The sequence below is a fragment of the Cebus imitator genome, unplaced genomic scaffold (genome assembly GCF_001604975.1).
Source record: "Cebus imitator isolate Cc_AM_T3 unplaced genomic scaffold, Cebus_imitator-1.0 Scaffold85, whole genome shotgun sequence".
NCBI lineage: Eukaryota > Metazoa > Chordata > Mammalia > Primates > Cebidae > Cebus > Cebus imitator.
In genome coordinates, this window is record NW_016107400.1 from 3,946,454 (window position 1) to 3,962,202 (window position 15,749).

Consider the following 15,749-nt stretch of genomic DNA (forward strand, 5'->3'; position numbering starts at 1 on the left):
ACTTGAACCCAAGAGGCGGAGGTTGCAGTTAGCTGAGATCGTGCCACTGCACTCCAGCCTGGGCAACAAGGGCAAAACTCCGTCTCAAAAAAAAAATACAAAATATAAAAATTAGCTGGATGTGGTGATGGGCATCTGTAATCCCAGCTACTCAGAAGACTGAGGCACAAGAATGACTTAAATCTGTGATTCTGAGGTCATGCCACTGCACTGCACCCTGGGTGACAGAGTGAAACTGTGTCTTAAAAAAAAAAAAAGAAAAATTAACCATCCCAGCCATAATTTAACCATCCCAGCCATAATTTAACCAGCCCCTCTATTGGTAGGCATTTAGTTTAATCCCAGCTTTCCACTATGCACGGAACATCTCTGTATACACAAACTTTTCTCCCCTTCTTTGGATTCTCAACTTGTTAGGTGATCCATGCTCATTTTTTCTCCTCTATGTGGTCAATATAGCAAAGTGCACAAGCTCTGGAATCTGACAGATCTGGGTTCAAATTCTGGCTTCCCTTCTTAATATATAACCTTAAGCAAGTTATTTAACTTCTCTGAGGTTTCATTTCCTTATCGGTATTAGAATAATAATCCCTTATGAGGTTATTACGAATTAATATGTGTAAAGATTAATGAATCAATGTAGATATAGCAGTTAGCAGAGGGTATAGTACTTTCTGAGTAGATCCTCAGTGAATAGGAGCTGCTGCAATGATTATGAGTATGATTCTTCATATTATTGTTATTATTCAGATTCATCTGCCTCCAATGGGCCTCACCCCACTCCGAGGCCGGGGACTTCGAAGCCAGGAGAAACTGAGGAAACTCTCCAAACCAGTATATCTCAGATCTCATGATGAAGTTTCCTAATCTAGAAGAAAGTTTATTTCTGGGAATGATGAGCCAACTAGTTCTTGAATGTAAACCAGATGGCAAAATACTTTTTTTTTTTTTTTTTTTTTTAAATAAAAAGATGGGGTTTCACCATGTTGGTCAGGCTGGTCTTGAACTCCCGACCTCAGGTGATCCACCCGCCTTGGCCTCCAAATTGCTTGGATTACAGGCGTGAGCCACCGCACCCGGCCCAAAATACTTCTTGATTAGGGGCAAAAATTCAAATGTCTTCTTAAAACTTCTACAATTGATTCTCACCTCATCATGTGCACTTAGGATATCCCTAGAATTTCTCAGCGTCTTTCTTCCTGAGTGGATGGCATTATCCCTAGAGGGTATGGACTTTTCATCCTCACTACAATCACCTTTGGAAACAAGACAAGGCCTGTGGGAAGAAGGCAGAAGGGTGCAAGAGCTTTTCATGGGAATGCCGTTCACCACACATGTGAGCTAATGCAAAGAAATTTTTCAGTCACTGGAAGTTACTGTGGGCTACTATAAAACTAGGTACTACTCTCAGAAAATTCTTAGGCTTTTTTTTCAAGTTACAGATTTACTTAAAAGTGAGGTTTTTCGTGTGTGTTTTTTGTTGTCTTTTAACCCTTCCAATTTCTAGATAAACTCGTCATAAAAAGTGCATCATTGGATTGACCATGGTTTTTCAAGGAAATTTTGTGAGATTTCTTTCTGCCTTAACTAAATGCATATATTCCTTATCTTAAAGCCTGTCATCACTTAGGATGCACTTATAGGATCTGAAAATCTCACTTTAAACTCATATTGCATTCATTACGAGTATTTTACATTAACATAATTGAAAAGTACAACATCCAAGCCAGCTTTCAAACTATGTCTAAACAGAAATGGGACAAATAGACTGGAAAATATAAGGGATTTATTACAGCCCTTCGAGGGTAGAGACAGGTGAGGGTCACATAGTGAGTCATTTGTACATCAGTGTTATTTCTTAATCTTCAAAGAAGACGGGCATCACCAATAAACACAAAGCATTGTCAATTTTTGTCTATTTTTTTTCCAAAATGGATTCCTGACTCTCAGAAGCAACAGTTAGAACCTACTCCTATGAGGAGGAGCACATGTTTTCACACTTAAGGTAACTATCATGGGGCTTGGCAGTGACATAGAGAACAAATGATGCTGTATCAGTGGGGTAATAGTATATGCATATTTAACTAGTATATGCATATATAATAGTATATGCATATATAACATATATGCTATAATGGACTATCTAACACTAGGTACTTTATAAAAGAACAGAGATTTATTTCTTAACAGTGATGGAGGCCAGGAACTACAAGGTCAAGGGGTCTGCACCTGGTGAGAACCTTCTTGCTGTGTCATTACCTGGGAGAAGGCATCACATGGTGAGAGTGTGAGGTTGACCAAATTTACTTTTATAACAAACCTACTGTCATGATAATGAATGTATATCCACCATAATGACATGAATTCATTCATGAGGTCAGAGCTCTTATGACCTAATCTTCTCTTAAAAGTCTCACTTTTCAACACTGTTACATTGGGGATTAAGTTTCCAACACATGAACTTCAGGGGACACATTCAAATCAACATTCTGTCCCTGGCCCCCAAAATTCATGTCGTTCTCCCATGCAAAATACATTCATTCTATCCCAGTAGCCCAAAAGTTTCAACTTGTTTCAGTATCAACTCAAAAGCCCAAATTCCAGACTCATCTAAATCAGATACGGGTGAGGACCCAGGCACAATTCTTCCTGAAGTAAATTTGCCTCCAGCTGTGAGCCTGTTTTATCTGCTTCCAGGATACAATTGCATCAAATAGACATTCCCATTCCAAAAGGAAGAAATGGGGAAGAAGAAAGATAACTGGTCCCAAGTGATTCTAAAACCCAAGAGGGAAAACAATATTAAATCTTAAGACAGGCAGGGCAGAGTGGCTTACACCTGTAATCCCAGCACTTTGAGAAGCTGAGGTGGGTGGATCATGAGGTCAAAAGATAGAGACCATCTTGGTCAATATGGTGAAACACTCTCTACTAAGAATACGAAAATTAGCTGGGCGTGGTGGCACACGCCTGTAGTCCCAGCTATTTGTTAGGCCGAGGCAGGAGAATCACTTGAACCCAGGAGGTGGAGGTTGCAGTAAGCCAAGATCACGCCACTGCACTCCAGCCTGGCAACAGAGCAAGACCATCTCAAAAAAAAAAAGATAGAGTAATCCTCGTTGATTGCATGTCCCACACCCTGGGCACAACTGGAGTGGGAATTGAGCCCCCAATGCCTCAGGCAACTGGGCTGAGTCTACCCAGCATCTCTCATGGGCTGGAATCATGCCTGCAGCTTTCCCAGGCTGGAGTTGCACACTGGAGGCCTCACAGTTTGTGGCCTCAAGAACTGCCCCACTCTCATGACTCCACTAGGCATTTCCCTAGTGAGAACTCTTTGCAATGGCCCTGCCCCTGTGACAAATCTCTTCCTGGGTCCCCAGACTGTCTACAACATCCTTGGAGATCTAGGTGTTCTGTGCACCTATAGAATTGGAATCACATGGATGCTGCCTAGGTTCACGGCTTGTACTTTCTTTTTAATTATCTTTTTAATTGACACATTGTATCTAAATAGAAATGGGACAAACTGTACATTATAATTGTACATATTTATAGGATGCCATTTGATGTTTCAATACATATCTAGTACATATTTATAGGGTGCAATTGTACATATTTATAGGGTGCAATTTGATGTGTGTGTGTGTGTCTGTGTGTGTGTGTGTATAAAACCGATCTACAGCTTATACTTTGTGGACTGACAGGTCAAGCCCGTGGGCAGGTAGGATCACTTGAGCCATGGCTAGGGCAGCTGAGCTTGTAATTTGGGGAGGGAGTCCTCATCTCCCCCTCTCTGAAAACATTGCCCTCGAGGTCCTAGCTTGCCTCAGAGATCTCTGAAATGCCTTTGGGGTTATTTTCCCATTGTCTTGATGAATAAAACCTGGCTTCCTTCTACCCATATTAATCTTTTTAAAAAGGGCTGCTTGGCCAAACCCTTAATTTTCTCTACTGAACATGCCTTTAAAATATTCTTCACAGCCGAGTTCAGTGGCCCATGCCTATAATCCCAGCACTTTGGGAGGTCAAGTTGGATGGATCACCTAAGATCAGAAGTTTGAGCCAGCCTGGCGAACATGTTGAAACCCCATCTCTACTAAAAATTAAAAAATTAGCCAGGCATGGTGGCTGGTACCTGTAATCCCAGATACTCAGGAGGCTGGGGCAGGAGAATTGCTTGAACCCAGGAGTAGAGGTTGCAGTGAGTGGGGATCATGCCACTGCACTCTAGCCTGGGCAACAAGAGTGAAACTCCGTCTCAAAAAAACAAACAAGACCAAACAAAAAGTTTTCACCCATGATGGAAGTCCATCTCATTGCTAGCAAGCCTTTGAACATCTATCATATGCCTTAACCTGAATTTTACGTGCCTAGCCCCTTTGCAAACATGCATATACTGTTACACGAAAGCATAATTGTCTGTTTACTCTCAAACCTTCCATGTAACCTGTGTTCTGTTCTTAACAGCATTTTCCCCACCTTCTCTCCAAAACTACAAAATCCCCATCTTGGGTCTCTCGAAGGTATAACCTATCTTCCCTACATCCCCACCTTCAGTGTAATTATCTCCCAACACTGATAAGGACTGAACATAACTGTTTACCCAAGAGCTAGATTTTTTTTTTTTTTTAGACAGTTTCACTCTTATCACCCAGGCTGGAATGCAATGGCACGATCTCAGCTCACTGCAACCTCCGCCTCCTGGATTCAAGCCATTCCCATGCCTCAGCCTTCTGAGTAGCTAGGATTACAGGTGCCCACCGCAACACCCAGCTAATTTTTGCATTTTTAGTAGCGATGGGGTTTCACCATGTTAGCCAGGCTAGTCTCCCAACTCCTGACCTCAGGTGATTTCATCTGCCTTGGCCTCCCAAAGTGCTGGGATTACAGGCGTGAGCCACTGCACCTGGCCCCCAGGAGCTAGATTTTTAAAGAACAAGGGCTAGCTTGGTGACAAGCCTTGTCTGATGTCATCTGCTGAGCTATTTATAGGCAGGGCCTGCAGCTTTTCACTAAGCTGATCTCTGGCCATCTCTTCCCCAGGACTCCAGCCTCAAACTCAACATGATTTCTGAGGAACATATTGCTCTTTCACAGGAGGAGACATTAACTACCACATTGGCCCCAATAGAAAATGACCTCAAATTTCAGGCAGTCTTTCTTTTCAAAGTGGAGAACATTTTTTAAATTACAAAAATTTAATCCATCATATGAAAACATTCTGTCCCTTGACCCCTGAGGAATGAGACCAGTCCCTGCCTCCCTCAGCTTTTTGTTGCAGAAGCTGTGGTTAGATAACTATAATTAAAATTCAGTTGTTCTCTTAGCAACCCCCTCACTGACAGCTCCTTTACAGCTTGTGGTACAACTTACCTACCAGTCCGAGATTCAGGGATTTCACATCCTGACCATCCTTCTATCCAAAATGACTAACAATATTATTGGGAACAATAGGGTAGTTCCAGTTATCTGTTCATTTTGATTTTTTCCCCATTGGAAAAATTTGTATTTCTTTCTTGAAAAAATAGCTATTGGCTGGGCGCAGTGGCTCACACCTATAATCTCAGCACTTTGGGAGGCCAAGGAGTGTGGATCACTTGAGGTCAGGAGTTTGAGACCATCCTGGCCAACATGGTGAAACCCCATCAATACTAAAAATATAAAAATTAGCCAGGCATGGTGGCAGGTGCCTGTAATCCCAGCTACATGGGAGGCTGAGGCAGGAGAATGGCTTGAATCTGGGAGGTGGAGGTTGTAGTGAGCCAAAATTTTCCACTGCACTCCAACCTAGGTAAGAGTATGAGACTCTGTCTCAAAAACAATTTTTTTAAAATCAAAGACCCTCATTCAAAACACTTCTTCTAGTGAAGAGGCAGAGAAGCCAAGGCCAGATATGTAAAGACCCCCAAACAGTCTCATGTCTTTGCTCAAGTAAAAAGTGACCAAGGCAGTACTCTGAAATAAGCCACTTAGTGCCAAAAGGCTACATGAGAGAGTTAGCAAAGAAGTAATACATCAAGAATTTGATTTTTATCTCCCTCAAGATTCTCTTCCAGCTGGCCCTGGGGAGAAACAAGTGATTGAAATTTCTTGGACATAGATCTACATCAAAACAGAGCCAAGTCCTTGGCAGGAAGGCAGCATGTGACGTGAAAAATTCATGGGTTCAAGAACCAGACCAGCACAGATCAGGCTTTGCAGTGTGAAAAAGATGGGCGATTTTAGGGAAGATAATCTCTCCGAACCTTCAAGGGAGAGGATGGTCATTCCCACTGCAAAGGATCAAGTGAGAAATCTAAAGTCCTGGGCACAAACCATGGCGTATAGTGGGCATACAATACATACTGCTTCTCTTACCTCCCATTTCCCCTGGAAATTTCCACCTATCTGTGTAGGCTAGTAAAGAAGCAACTGTGTCCCAGTTCTACCACTGACTAGCTGTGGAACTTTGGGCTAGTTATTTTTCTAAATCTCTGCATTTGCCTCCGTAAAATGGAGATAATGCCTCCCGTCTAATATTATTGTGAAAAGTGCATTTTATTTTATTTTTTGCCCTTATATACTCTCCCATCCAAAAAGAGTCCATTTTAAATATATCAAAGACCTTAGCCAATAAAAGTGGCCCAAGCCTCTGTCAACCTCTGAGAGGCCTTGTTCAAATACTACTTGAGTAGCTATCTGATTTGGGGGAGATTGCTTATCTTCTTTGTATCATGGTTTCTGCAGCTATAAAATGAGGATAACAATAATAATGTAATTTATAGAGTTGCTGTGAAATACCTGGCTCATAGCAATTGCTCCATTAATATAATGGTTGTCGTCATCACCACCACCATCATCAAGAATGAAATGCCTTTTGGCTGGGCGCAGTGGTGCCTGTAATCCCAACACTTTGGGAGGCTGAGGCGGGCGAATTGCCTGAGCTCAAGAGTTCAAGACCAGCCTGGGCAACATGGTGAAACACTGTCTCTACTAAAAAGACAAAAAATTAGCCTGGCTTGGTGGCGCATGCCTGTAATCCCTCAGCTACTCAGGAGGCAGAGGCACAAGAATTGCTTGAACCTGGGAGGCGGAGGGTACAGTAAGCCGAGATCACGCCACTGCACTCCAGCCTGGGCAACAAAGCGAGACTGTCTCCAAAAAACACAAAGCAAAACAAAAGGAATGAAATACCTTTTATTTTCTGTCTTGAGATGAATGCCATCAGTTATCCAGCTGGCACAGTGAGGCCACCCCTCGGTTTATCCAGTGCTTCTGGGGCATGTCTGTTGGGAGCTCAATGGAGAGGACATAGTTGGTGGAGTGGCCAGTGGTGGAGAGGGTTCCTCTCCGGGCACTTGTTTTGTAGACTGGACACACATAAATGTTCTGATGCAGAAACATTGCACTCTCCCCAGGTTTCAGCCAAATGATGGGCAGTGGGTCATAGAGGACTTTGGGGAGAGATTCCCCAATCTGCATCGTTTTCCTGTCCCAACGAGCACCTTCCAAGAAGAGCCCTTTTATGTAGGCCCCATCTTCAGGGTTATTCTCCATCACTGTTTCTTGTGTGGTCACCTGGAAGAATAAAAAGCTGCGAGTTCCATTGCCTGCCATTTTCCAACACGGGCAGCTTTAAGAGATTGGAATCTTTTGATACTCAAAGTGCAACCTGGCTACAATATCTGCCTCTCCCAGGATCCAAAGACAGTGGGGCTTCTGTGATAATATTCCTGCCTGCCATACATGGGCCAGGCCTGACTCCTAGTCAGTTTGCTGCCCTTCCCAGTGGTGGGCTAGAGATGCACTGAAGTTGGAGTTAGGAGGCCACATTACCTATAACTCGCTTAGTGACTTGCACAATCCCTTCCCTTTCTGGATCTGGATTTTAAAAGTGAGGGGTTAGATTCAGATTCAGAGACAGACTGGGTAAACAGTTCTGGAGATGTGTATGGGGAAAATAAAGCCTTGATTTCTAGTTTCTGTGGTATAAAGACTTCCACCATAGTTTATTTCAGGCTACCAATGATTTAACAACCAGCTCACAAAATTCCTGAAAATGTAACAGTTGGCCCTGGTGTGCTGATATGAGTGAGCTCCAGCACACCACTGTTTAGATTCAGAGGTGGTAAACTCAAACTCCTTTAGGTAATTACAGAAAATGGACATGGTATAGGAGAATAGGGAGGGGTGGGGATGAGGTAAACTGGAGAACACAAGCTCTATTTAAAATCATTCAAATTGTAATTTTAAAAAATTGTTATGGTGAATGGAATGTTTTTCTCATTTCTAAAAGTATATATTGCAATAACAGGAAAAGGCTACTGATTTTTATAAATTTAACCAATATTCAGTGACCTTGTGAATTCTTCTACAGATGCTCCTCAACTTACAATGGGGTTGCGTCCTGATAAACCAATCGTAAGTTGAACATATTGTAAGTTGAAACTGCATTTAATATACCTAACCTACACCAAACGCCATAGCTTAGCCTGGCCTGCCTTAAATGTGCTTAGAACACTTACATTAGCCTATAGTTGGGCAGGAATCATCTAACACAAAATCTATTTTATAGTAAGGTGTTGAGTATCTGATGTAATTTATTGAATACTGTACTAAAAGTGAAAAACAATGGTTGTATGGGTACTCAAAGTGTAGTTTCTACTGAATGCATATTGATTTCACACCATGAAGTCAAAAAATTGTAAGTTGAACCACTGCAAGTAAAGGACTCTATGTTTTTAATCACTTCGGATTTCTAGGTATACGATCATTTCAACGTCAAGGAAGATGGTTTTATCTTTTTTCAATGTTTATCTTAGTCATTTTATTTTATTTATTTGTTTTGTGTTTTATTATCTTATTTCTTTTGGCTTAACATTGTCTTCTAAGGCCAATCAGGTTAAGTTCATTCATAAACTAACTTAAGACATAGGGCAACCAGTTTGTGACCTCTGGACTAGATGATTTCAAAGGATCTTTCCATAGAATTTAAAATTCTACAATGCTCTGCAACACGCAATCTTACCTACTCCACTCTCTATATATGACAAGGTGATGCCTGATAATTGGCCATTCTTTTAAGTTGACTCCAAGGGAAGGACTACGTAAGGTCATTAACATTCTTCCAGATAAAGAGTCTGCCACGTTGAACAGACAAAGTGGGAGAGTGCCTTCATTTTTCTCTGTATTCTGATGGAATCTGGAAAGATTCCCTTTCTGTATACACACAGACAAAGCATTGGGAATCCTCTAATTATTTTCGGAGTAGCTTTTGGAGCTACTGTAAATTATGCTAAATACTTCATATGTACCATCTCAGAAGCATTTGGCTCTTAACACATCCACATTTTTTGACTCATAAGGAAATTGGCAACATTGCTTTCTCTGGTCAGCCCCTGAGTGAGCCTAACCCAAAGCACTCTTACCTCAAACTCAAATCCAATGTGGTCAATGGGAATGGTATATTTCCGGGCATAATTTTGAGATACGCCAGTCAAAAAAGACTGTGTGAAGTAGAATCCAGAGATCCAAAATACCACAGGAGGCCCCTTGTCAATCCATTCCTCGAGAGCCACAGAAATCAAAATTCAAAATCACCAACATATCAAAGATAGTTCAAAGGCAAGTAATGTAAACGAGTCTCATATAAAACACCCTTTTTCTTATTTTTCTTGAAATGGGCAACCCTTTTGGTTAACTTCATCTTCCCATTTTTGAAATAAATATTAAATACTTTAAGAAAAGCCCAGGTACTACAAAAATTAGCTGGTGGTAGGTGCCTGTAGTCCCAGCTCAGCTACTTTGGAGGCTGGGGTAGGAGAATCACTTGAACCTGGGAGGCAGAGGTTGCAGTGAGGTGCGATCACGCCATTGTACTCCAGCCCGGGTGACAAGAGTGCAACTCCATCTCAAAAAAAAAAAAAAAAAAAAAAAAAAAAAAAAAAAAAAAAAAAGGAAAGAAAAAAGAAAAGCCCAGGTGCAAGCTGGCATCAGGGTTACAATAGAGTGGTGGGGACCGTAGCAGTAGAGAATATGTGCCTTGTCTAAACTGAGCAGCTGCTCCTCATCTCCAGCAATAGTTGCCATGTGAGAATGCAGGCCCATTGTTTCAGGTCTTCCATTTTTTGCCGTAGAAACATCTGGATTTTTACATGTAAAAATCCAATGTTTATATGCTGGTTCAAAAAATTTTAAATTACCAGGCAGCCAAACCAGACAGAATTATTGTCCAAATCTATCCCACGAGCCACTAGTTTGTGACATTTATTCTAGTTCCTGTTCCTGTCTCCATAGAGTATCATCTTTTTAAGGACTTTAAAGTTTCCCTCCTGCCCTCTACTCTGGGAAGACTATTTTCAGAAGCTCAATCCAGGATGCTCTGTGGCTGACTGCCCTCCTCCCCCTGCCTCTAGTCTGTCATTTCAGAATGTCCTCTCCACCTAAGTGAGCATGCTAAGTGCCCCGTTACCCCTGGCTCCCAGGTACCTGGAAGAAGGTCAGGCGGGCCAGCAGGTCAGCCACATAGCCCCCCAGGGGCTTCAGTGATGGGTAGGACTTGGCCGCCCACATGGCTGGCACTTTACCCACAAGCATGCTGTTGAAGACTTCCTCCAGCTCTGAGGACATCAGGACCTGTCCTTTGATGGCTCGGCCAAGATCAATGAGGCTCCTTCGAACCACTTTGGTCAGCCTGCAAGAACAGAGGAGCTGGCTGAGCTGGGCTCTCCAGTGGCCACATTCTACCCAAGTCTACTGACTCCTGTCTCCTTATACTTTTCCCCCCTTTTAAAGGTCAGGCAATTAATGCACAGCCATTAATTGAGAAAAAATTAATCATTCATTACCTTGCTACCTAAAGATAACATTGATGTATATTTTTCCAGATTTTTCTCTATGTGAACAAAAATTATTTTTAATGAGATTATACTATATTATCTTTCTATAATCTGTTTTTCCCTCTTAGCATATTGGAAACATCTTTCCAATTCAATAAATAGAGACCTAAATTGTCCTTTTTTTTTTTTTTTTCTAGAAATGGAGTTTCACTCTGTCGTCCAGGCTGAAAAGCAGTAGTGCAATCATAGTTCACTGCAGCCTCGAACTCCACTGCACCTGGCCTAGAACCATTTGTATTGAGCCTTTAGTCCCAAATATGGTTCTAACCACTATGCATGGTTCTCATTCAAAGTGTGCAATAGGGCTGGGCACAATGGCTAAGACCTGTAATTCCAACACTTCGGGGCAGGCAGGCATGGTGGTGCACGGCTATAGTCCCAGCTACTCAGGAGGCTGAGGTGGGAGGATTACTTGAGTCCAGGAGTTTGAGGAAGCAGTGAGTCATGATCACGCCACTGCACTCCAACTTGGGCGACAGAGAGAGATCTCAACTCAGAAAAGAAAAAAGTGGCTCTAATGACTGCTTTTACTATTAGCCTGTGTTTGATATTGGTTTTAGCTTAACTTTACAGATGTCACATGAATGAATGGGAACAAACCAATGGAATGATTCAACCCAGGGCCGGCATGTGTGGGGGATGGCCCTATTCACACGCCTATTATGGGTGGGGCAAACCACTTCCTCTGCATAGCAACCCCTTATCAAGCATTCATCTCAGCTACTGCCTGTTAGATCCTACTCCTCCCGTTTCAACTCCCAGGATTCAAGCCAGATCATCCAGCCCACCTGTTGAATCGGATGAGCTCCTGCCTCAGGACGGTGTTCATGGATTCCTCATAGACCACAGGGTACAGCTTCATGACCTCTTCCAGGTCAAAGTCTTTGGGAAGCTTGGAGAGAATGTCTTGCGCCAACTCCTCAACCACTTCCTTGAAGTGCAGAAGAGGTGAATGAGAAGCAAACTTTACAGGCTGTGGCACTGGATTAACTTGATGTACTGAGCAGCTGGCTTTTCAAATGTATTCTGTGGGACTTTCCTGAGAAGTCTCCAACAGAAGCCATTTCTGCCTCTGGTGGGGAAAGGACTCATTCATCACCCCCACCAGCCTTGGGGAGGACATCTCCCCTTGGCCCAGAAGTATAAAGAGTCCTGTCCTTGGCAGTGGCTTACTCTGTAATCCCAGCATTTTGGGAGGCTGAAGTGGGTGGATCGCTTGAGTCCGGGAGTTTGAGATCAGCCTGGGCAACATAGCGAAACCCAGTCTCTACAAAAAAATATAAAAATTAGCTGGGCGTGGTGGTACACACCTGTGGTCCCAGCTATTTGAGAGGCTGAGGCAAGAGAATTGCTTGAACCCAAGAGGCTGATGTTGTAGTGAGCTGACATCGCACCACTGCACTCCAGCCTGAGCAACAGAGGGAGACCTTGCCTAAAAGTTTAAAACAAACAAACAAGAGTCCTGTCCTGATATTTCAGGCAAGAGCCTGAGGGCCAGGTAGCTTCAGAGCAGCACTGAACCTTTGTTTTCAATGTCACACTTGGGTGAGAATCTCCCACAGCCTCAGTCCCTGAGGATTAGCTCCTGGTGCCACGGGACCCTTTCTCAGTGCCCGTGACACCTGAAAGGCAGCAGGCCATTCTTCAGCATTGAGCAAGAAAAGCACAGGATGCTGAGCTTAGCCAAGTAGGGAGGGGACAGGCCTTGAGGCTCCATGAGGAACAAGAACTGAGTGTGGGAGACACAGACATCCTTTCATCCTGTGGATGAGGGACACTGGGATGTATACTTCTTTCCCTCTTTCCACTGTGAGGGGAATTTCCACTCCTACACCAGGACATGCCAACCAGGCTGGATTACCTTCATACCAGTGATACTTAATGGCACTAGGAACCAAATCAAGAAAGCAAATTAGCAAGTTCTACAGTTGGGAGGGGTTGAACAGGAGGTACCTTGGAAGGTGGAGAGGAAGGGATGGAAGAGGAAGTGGGGGTGGAGTCAGGAGAAGGTGGCTCTGGCTCTGTCCTTGATTTTATGAAGGCCTGGAAGCCGGTCACTTTCTCTCTCTCTTAGGATTTGTTTCTCTCTCCGTTTGTAGACTGAGGAGGGTGGCCTGTGTCAGTGCATCACAAAGTGTGGACTGGGACTGCTAGAGGGACCCAGTGATTCTAGGTGTTTCCAGGATACAGAAAAATCATGTTGAATCACATGGTGAGAAAGTTACTCTTTCAGGTTTTGGGGTTTTTTTCATTGTTGTTGTTGTTATTGTTGTTTTGAGATAGTGTCTCAATCTGTCATCCAGGTCGGAGTGCAAAGGCACAATCACAGCTCACTGTAGCCTAGACCTCCTGGGCTCAAGTGGTCCTCCCGCCTCAGCTTCCTGAGTAGCTGGGATTACAGGTGCACACCACCCAGCCCGGCCTGTAGCTGGGACTACAGGCACGCACCACCACACTCAGTTAACTTTTTTTAAGACAGGGTCTTGGCTGATGCCCTTTTTGGCCTCAGCTCACCTGTACGCAGGTGGAAAAAAAAAAAAAAAAACAGAAGACAGGGTCTTACTCTGTCGCCCAGGCTGGAGTGCAGTGGCGTGATCTCAGCTCACTGCAGCCTCTACAGCCCAGGCTCAAGTGATCCTCCCACCTCAGCTTCCTGAGTAGCTGGGACTACAGGTGCGTGCCACCCAACCCAGCTAATTTTTTCTTTTTTTTTTTGAATAGATGGGATTTTGCCATGTTGCTCAGGCTGGTCTCAAACTCCTTGGCTCAAGCAATCCGCCCTCCTCGGCCTCCCAAAGGGCTAGGATTACAGGTGTGAGCCACTGTGCCTAGCCCTTGGTTAACTTTAAAACAATTTTTTTTTTTTTTTTTGGTAGAAATGCAGATTCCCTATGTTGCCCAGGCTGGCCTCGAACTCCTGGCCTCAAGTGATCCTCCTGCTTCAGCCTCCCAAAGTGCTGGGACTACAGGTGTAATTCAGTGCATTTGGCCTCTTTTCAAGTTCTGACCATCTTTCTCTTTTCATTCCTCTCAAAAACACAGTTTCAAGTCAGTGCTAATTCTTTGACACTCACATATCTTTCTAATAAGAAGCCAGCAAAGCCTCAGCTCAGTAGCTTTGCCCAGCAACATCATCCAGGAGAACTTAACAGCTGTTCAGGCCCAGGATGGTGGCTCACACCTGTAATCCCAGCACTTTGGGAGGCTGACGTGAGCAGATTGCTTGAGCCCAGGAGTTTGAGATTATCCTGGACAACATGGTGAAATCCCATCTCTACAAAAAATACAAAAATTAGCCAGGCGTGGTAGTTCACACCTGTAATCCCAGCTACTTTGGAGGCTGAGGCAGGAGAATTGCCTGAGACGCGGAGGTGGAGGTTGCAGTGAGCCAAGATCGCGCCACTGCACTCCAGCCTGGGTGACAGAGCCAGATCGTGTCTCAAAAAACAAACAAACAAAACCCAAAACACACCAACTGTTCAGCTTTCATTTTATTTTTGTGCCTATCGTGACTTTATGGAAATGATATTGAGTTTCCATTTATGGTTCTGATTTGCAGTCTTTTCCATTTTAAACAAAATAGAGTTAGTTTAAAAAATAATGTAGAGAAAAAAAAAAAAGAAAAAGAAAAAAAAAACCCAAAAGAAAAACCCATTATGTAAATAGGCTGCCAGGACCCCACTCTCCGCCTTCTTGGTCATCCTACAATCCTGTGTGCCTACTAGATGGAGAACTGCCTGAGAAACGGGATTAAGTCCCTTTCCCGAGCCCGTTACCTGAGGGGACTTGCCACTCCCTCCTGACTGTCTAGGGAGGGTCAGCAGGACCCCATCTAACAGCTGGTTGGTTTCCTGGTTGTCTTTGGTGATGTCTGCGTTCTCATGGAGGCCAAACACTTCCGGGTGGGCTGTGATGGGGAGGCTCCTGAGATATTCGATATAGGACTGGAAGAGAAATCTTCAGTTGACATAAACAAGGAACCCCAGAATCCCACAGATGATTCCAGGCTTAGCAGAACCAAACAAGAACAGGAATCACACTGTATCAGTAGCACAGGTCACACACGCCCACACACACACACACAACAGGAATCACACTGTATCAGTAGCACAGGACACACACACACACACACACACACACACACACACACACACACACACACACACAGAGCCTGGGTGAACACATCCCTGCCTCTCCCTCATACAGTTTTCTGGGGAGTGGGCATAAAAGCAGATGAGGCTGAATTATCTCTCAGCCCACCCTGGCTGCCTCTCTACTCCCCCAGTGGGCCCAGTTTGGGACCCAGACAGAACTGAGTTTGGATCCTAGCTCTATCCCAAACTGTCAGAGGCATTCAAACCGGAGTGACTCCATCTTGTATAGGGGCTGGGTAAAATAAGGCTGAGACCTACTGGGCTGCATTCTTAGGAGGTTAAGGCATTCTAAGACACAAGATGAGATAAGAGGTCAGCACAAGATATAGGTCACAAAGACCTTGCTGATAAAACAGTTTGTGGTAAAGAAGCCAGTCAAATATCCCCAAAACCAAGATGGCCGTGAAAGTGACCTCTAGTTGTCTTCACTGCTCATTACGCACTAATTATAATGCATTAGCATGTAAGAGACACTCCCACCAGCACTATGACAGTTTACAGATGCCTTGGCAATGGGAAGTTGCCCTATATGGTCTAGAAAGGGGAGGAACTGTTGCTTCTGGGAATTGCCCACCCCCTTCCCAGAAAACTCATTAATGATCCACCATTGTTTAACGTATATAATCGAGAAATAGCTACAAGTATAATCAGTTGAGCAGCAACCCAGGCCATTGCTCTACGAGTAGCCGTTCTTTTTTTTTTTTTTTTTTTTTTT

At 43.7% G+C, this 15,749-nt stretch overlaps 2 protein-coding genes across 12 annotated transcripts in view; one reads left to right on the forward strand and one right to left on the reverse strand.

Annotated features, from left to right (window-relative positions):
- The window catches only part of LYRM1 (LYR motif containing 1), a 25,024-nt gene extending 23,116 nt beyond the window's left edge, over window positions 1–1,908 (forward strand). For all 5 annotated transcript variants that reach the window (XM_017534340.1, XM_017534338.2, XM_017534337.1 and 2 more), the window contains one exon: window positions 751–1,908. In XM_017534340.1, the coding sequence (XP_017389829.1) occupies window positions 751–867 (117 nt within the window). In that variant the 3' untranslated portion in view covers window positions 868–1,908. The remainder of the gene's footprint in view (window positions 1–750) is intronic.
- Window positions 1–15,749, reverse strand: part of DNAH3 (dynein axonemal heavy chain 3) — a 237,164-nt gene that overhangs the window by 19,902 nt on the left and 201,513 nt on the right. For 6 of the 7 annotated variants that reach the window (XM_017534343.1, XM_037740566.1, XM_017534342.1 and 3 more), the window contains 5 exons: window positions 14,657–14,824; window positions 11,669–11,811; window positions 10,471–10,675; window positions 9,411–9,548; window positions 7,166–7,560 (listed from right to left, as the gene is read on the reverse strand). In XM_017534343.1, coding sequence (XP_017389832.1) covers window positions 7,207–7,560; window positions 9,411–9,548; window positions 10,471–10,675; window positions 11,669–11,811; window positions 14,657–14,824 — 1,008 coding nt within the window. In that variant the 3' untranslated portion in view covers window positions 7,166–7,206. Of the gene's footprint in view, window positions 1–7,165; window positions 7,561–9,410; window positions 9,549–10,470; window positions 10,676–11,668; window positions 11,812–14,656; window positions 14,825–15,749 lie in introns of those variants that run through there. The other variant, XM_037740562.1, reaches the window with a different exon arrangement.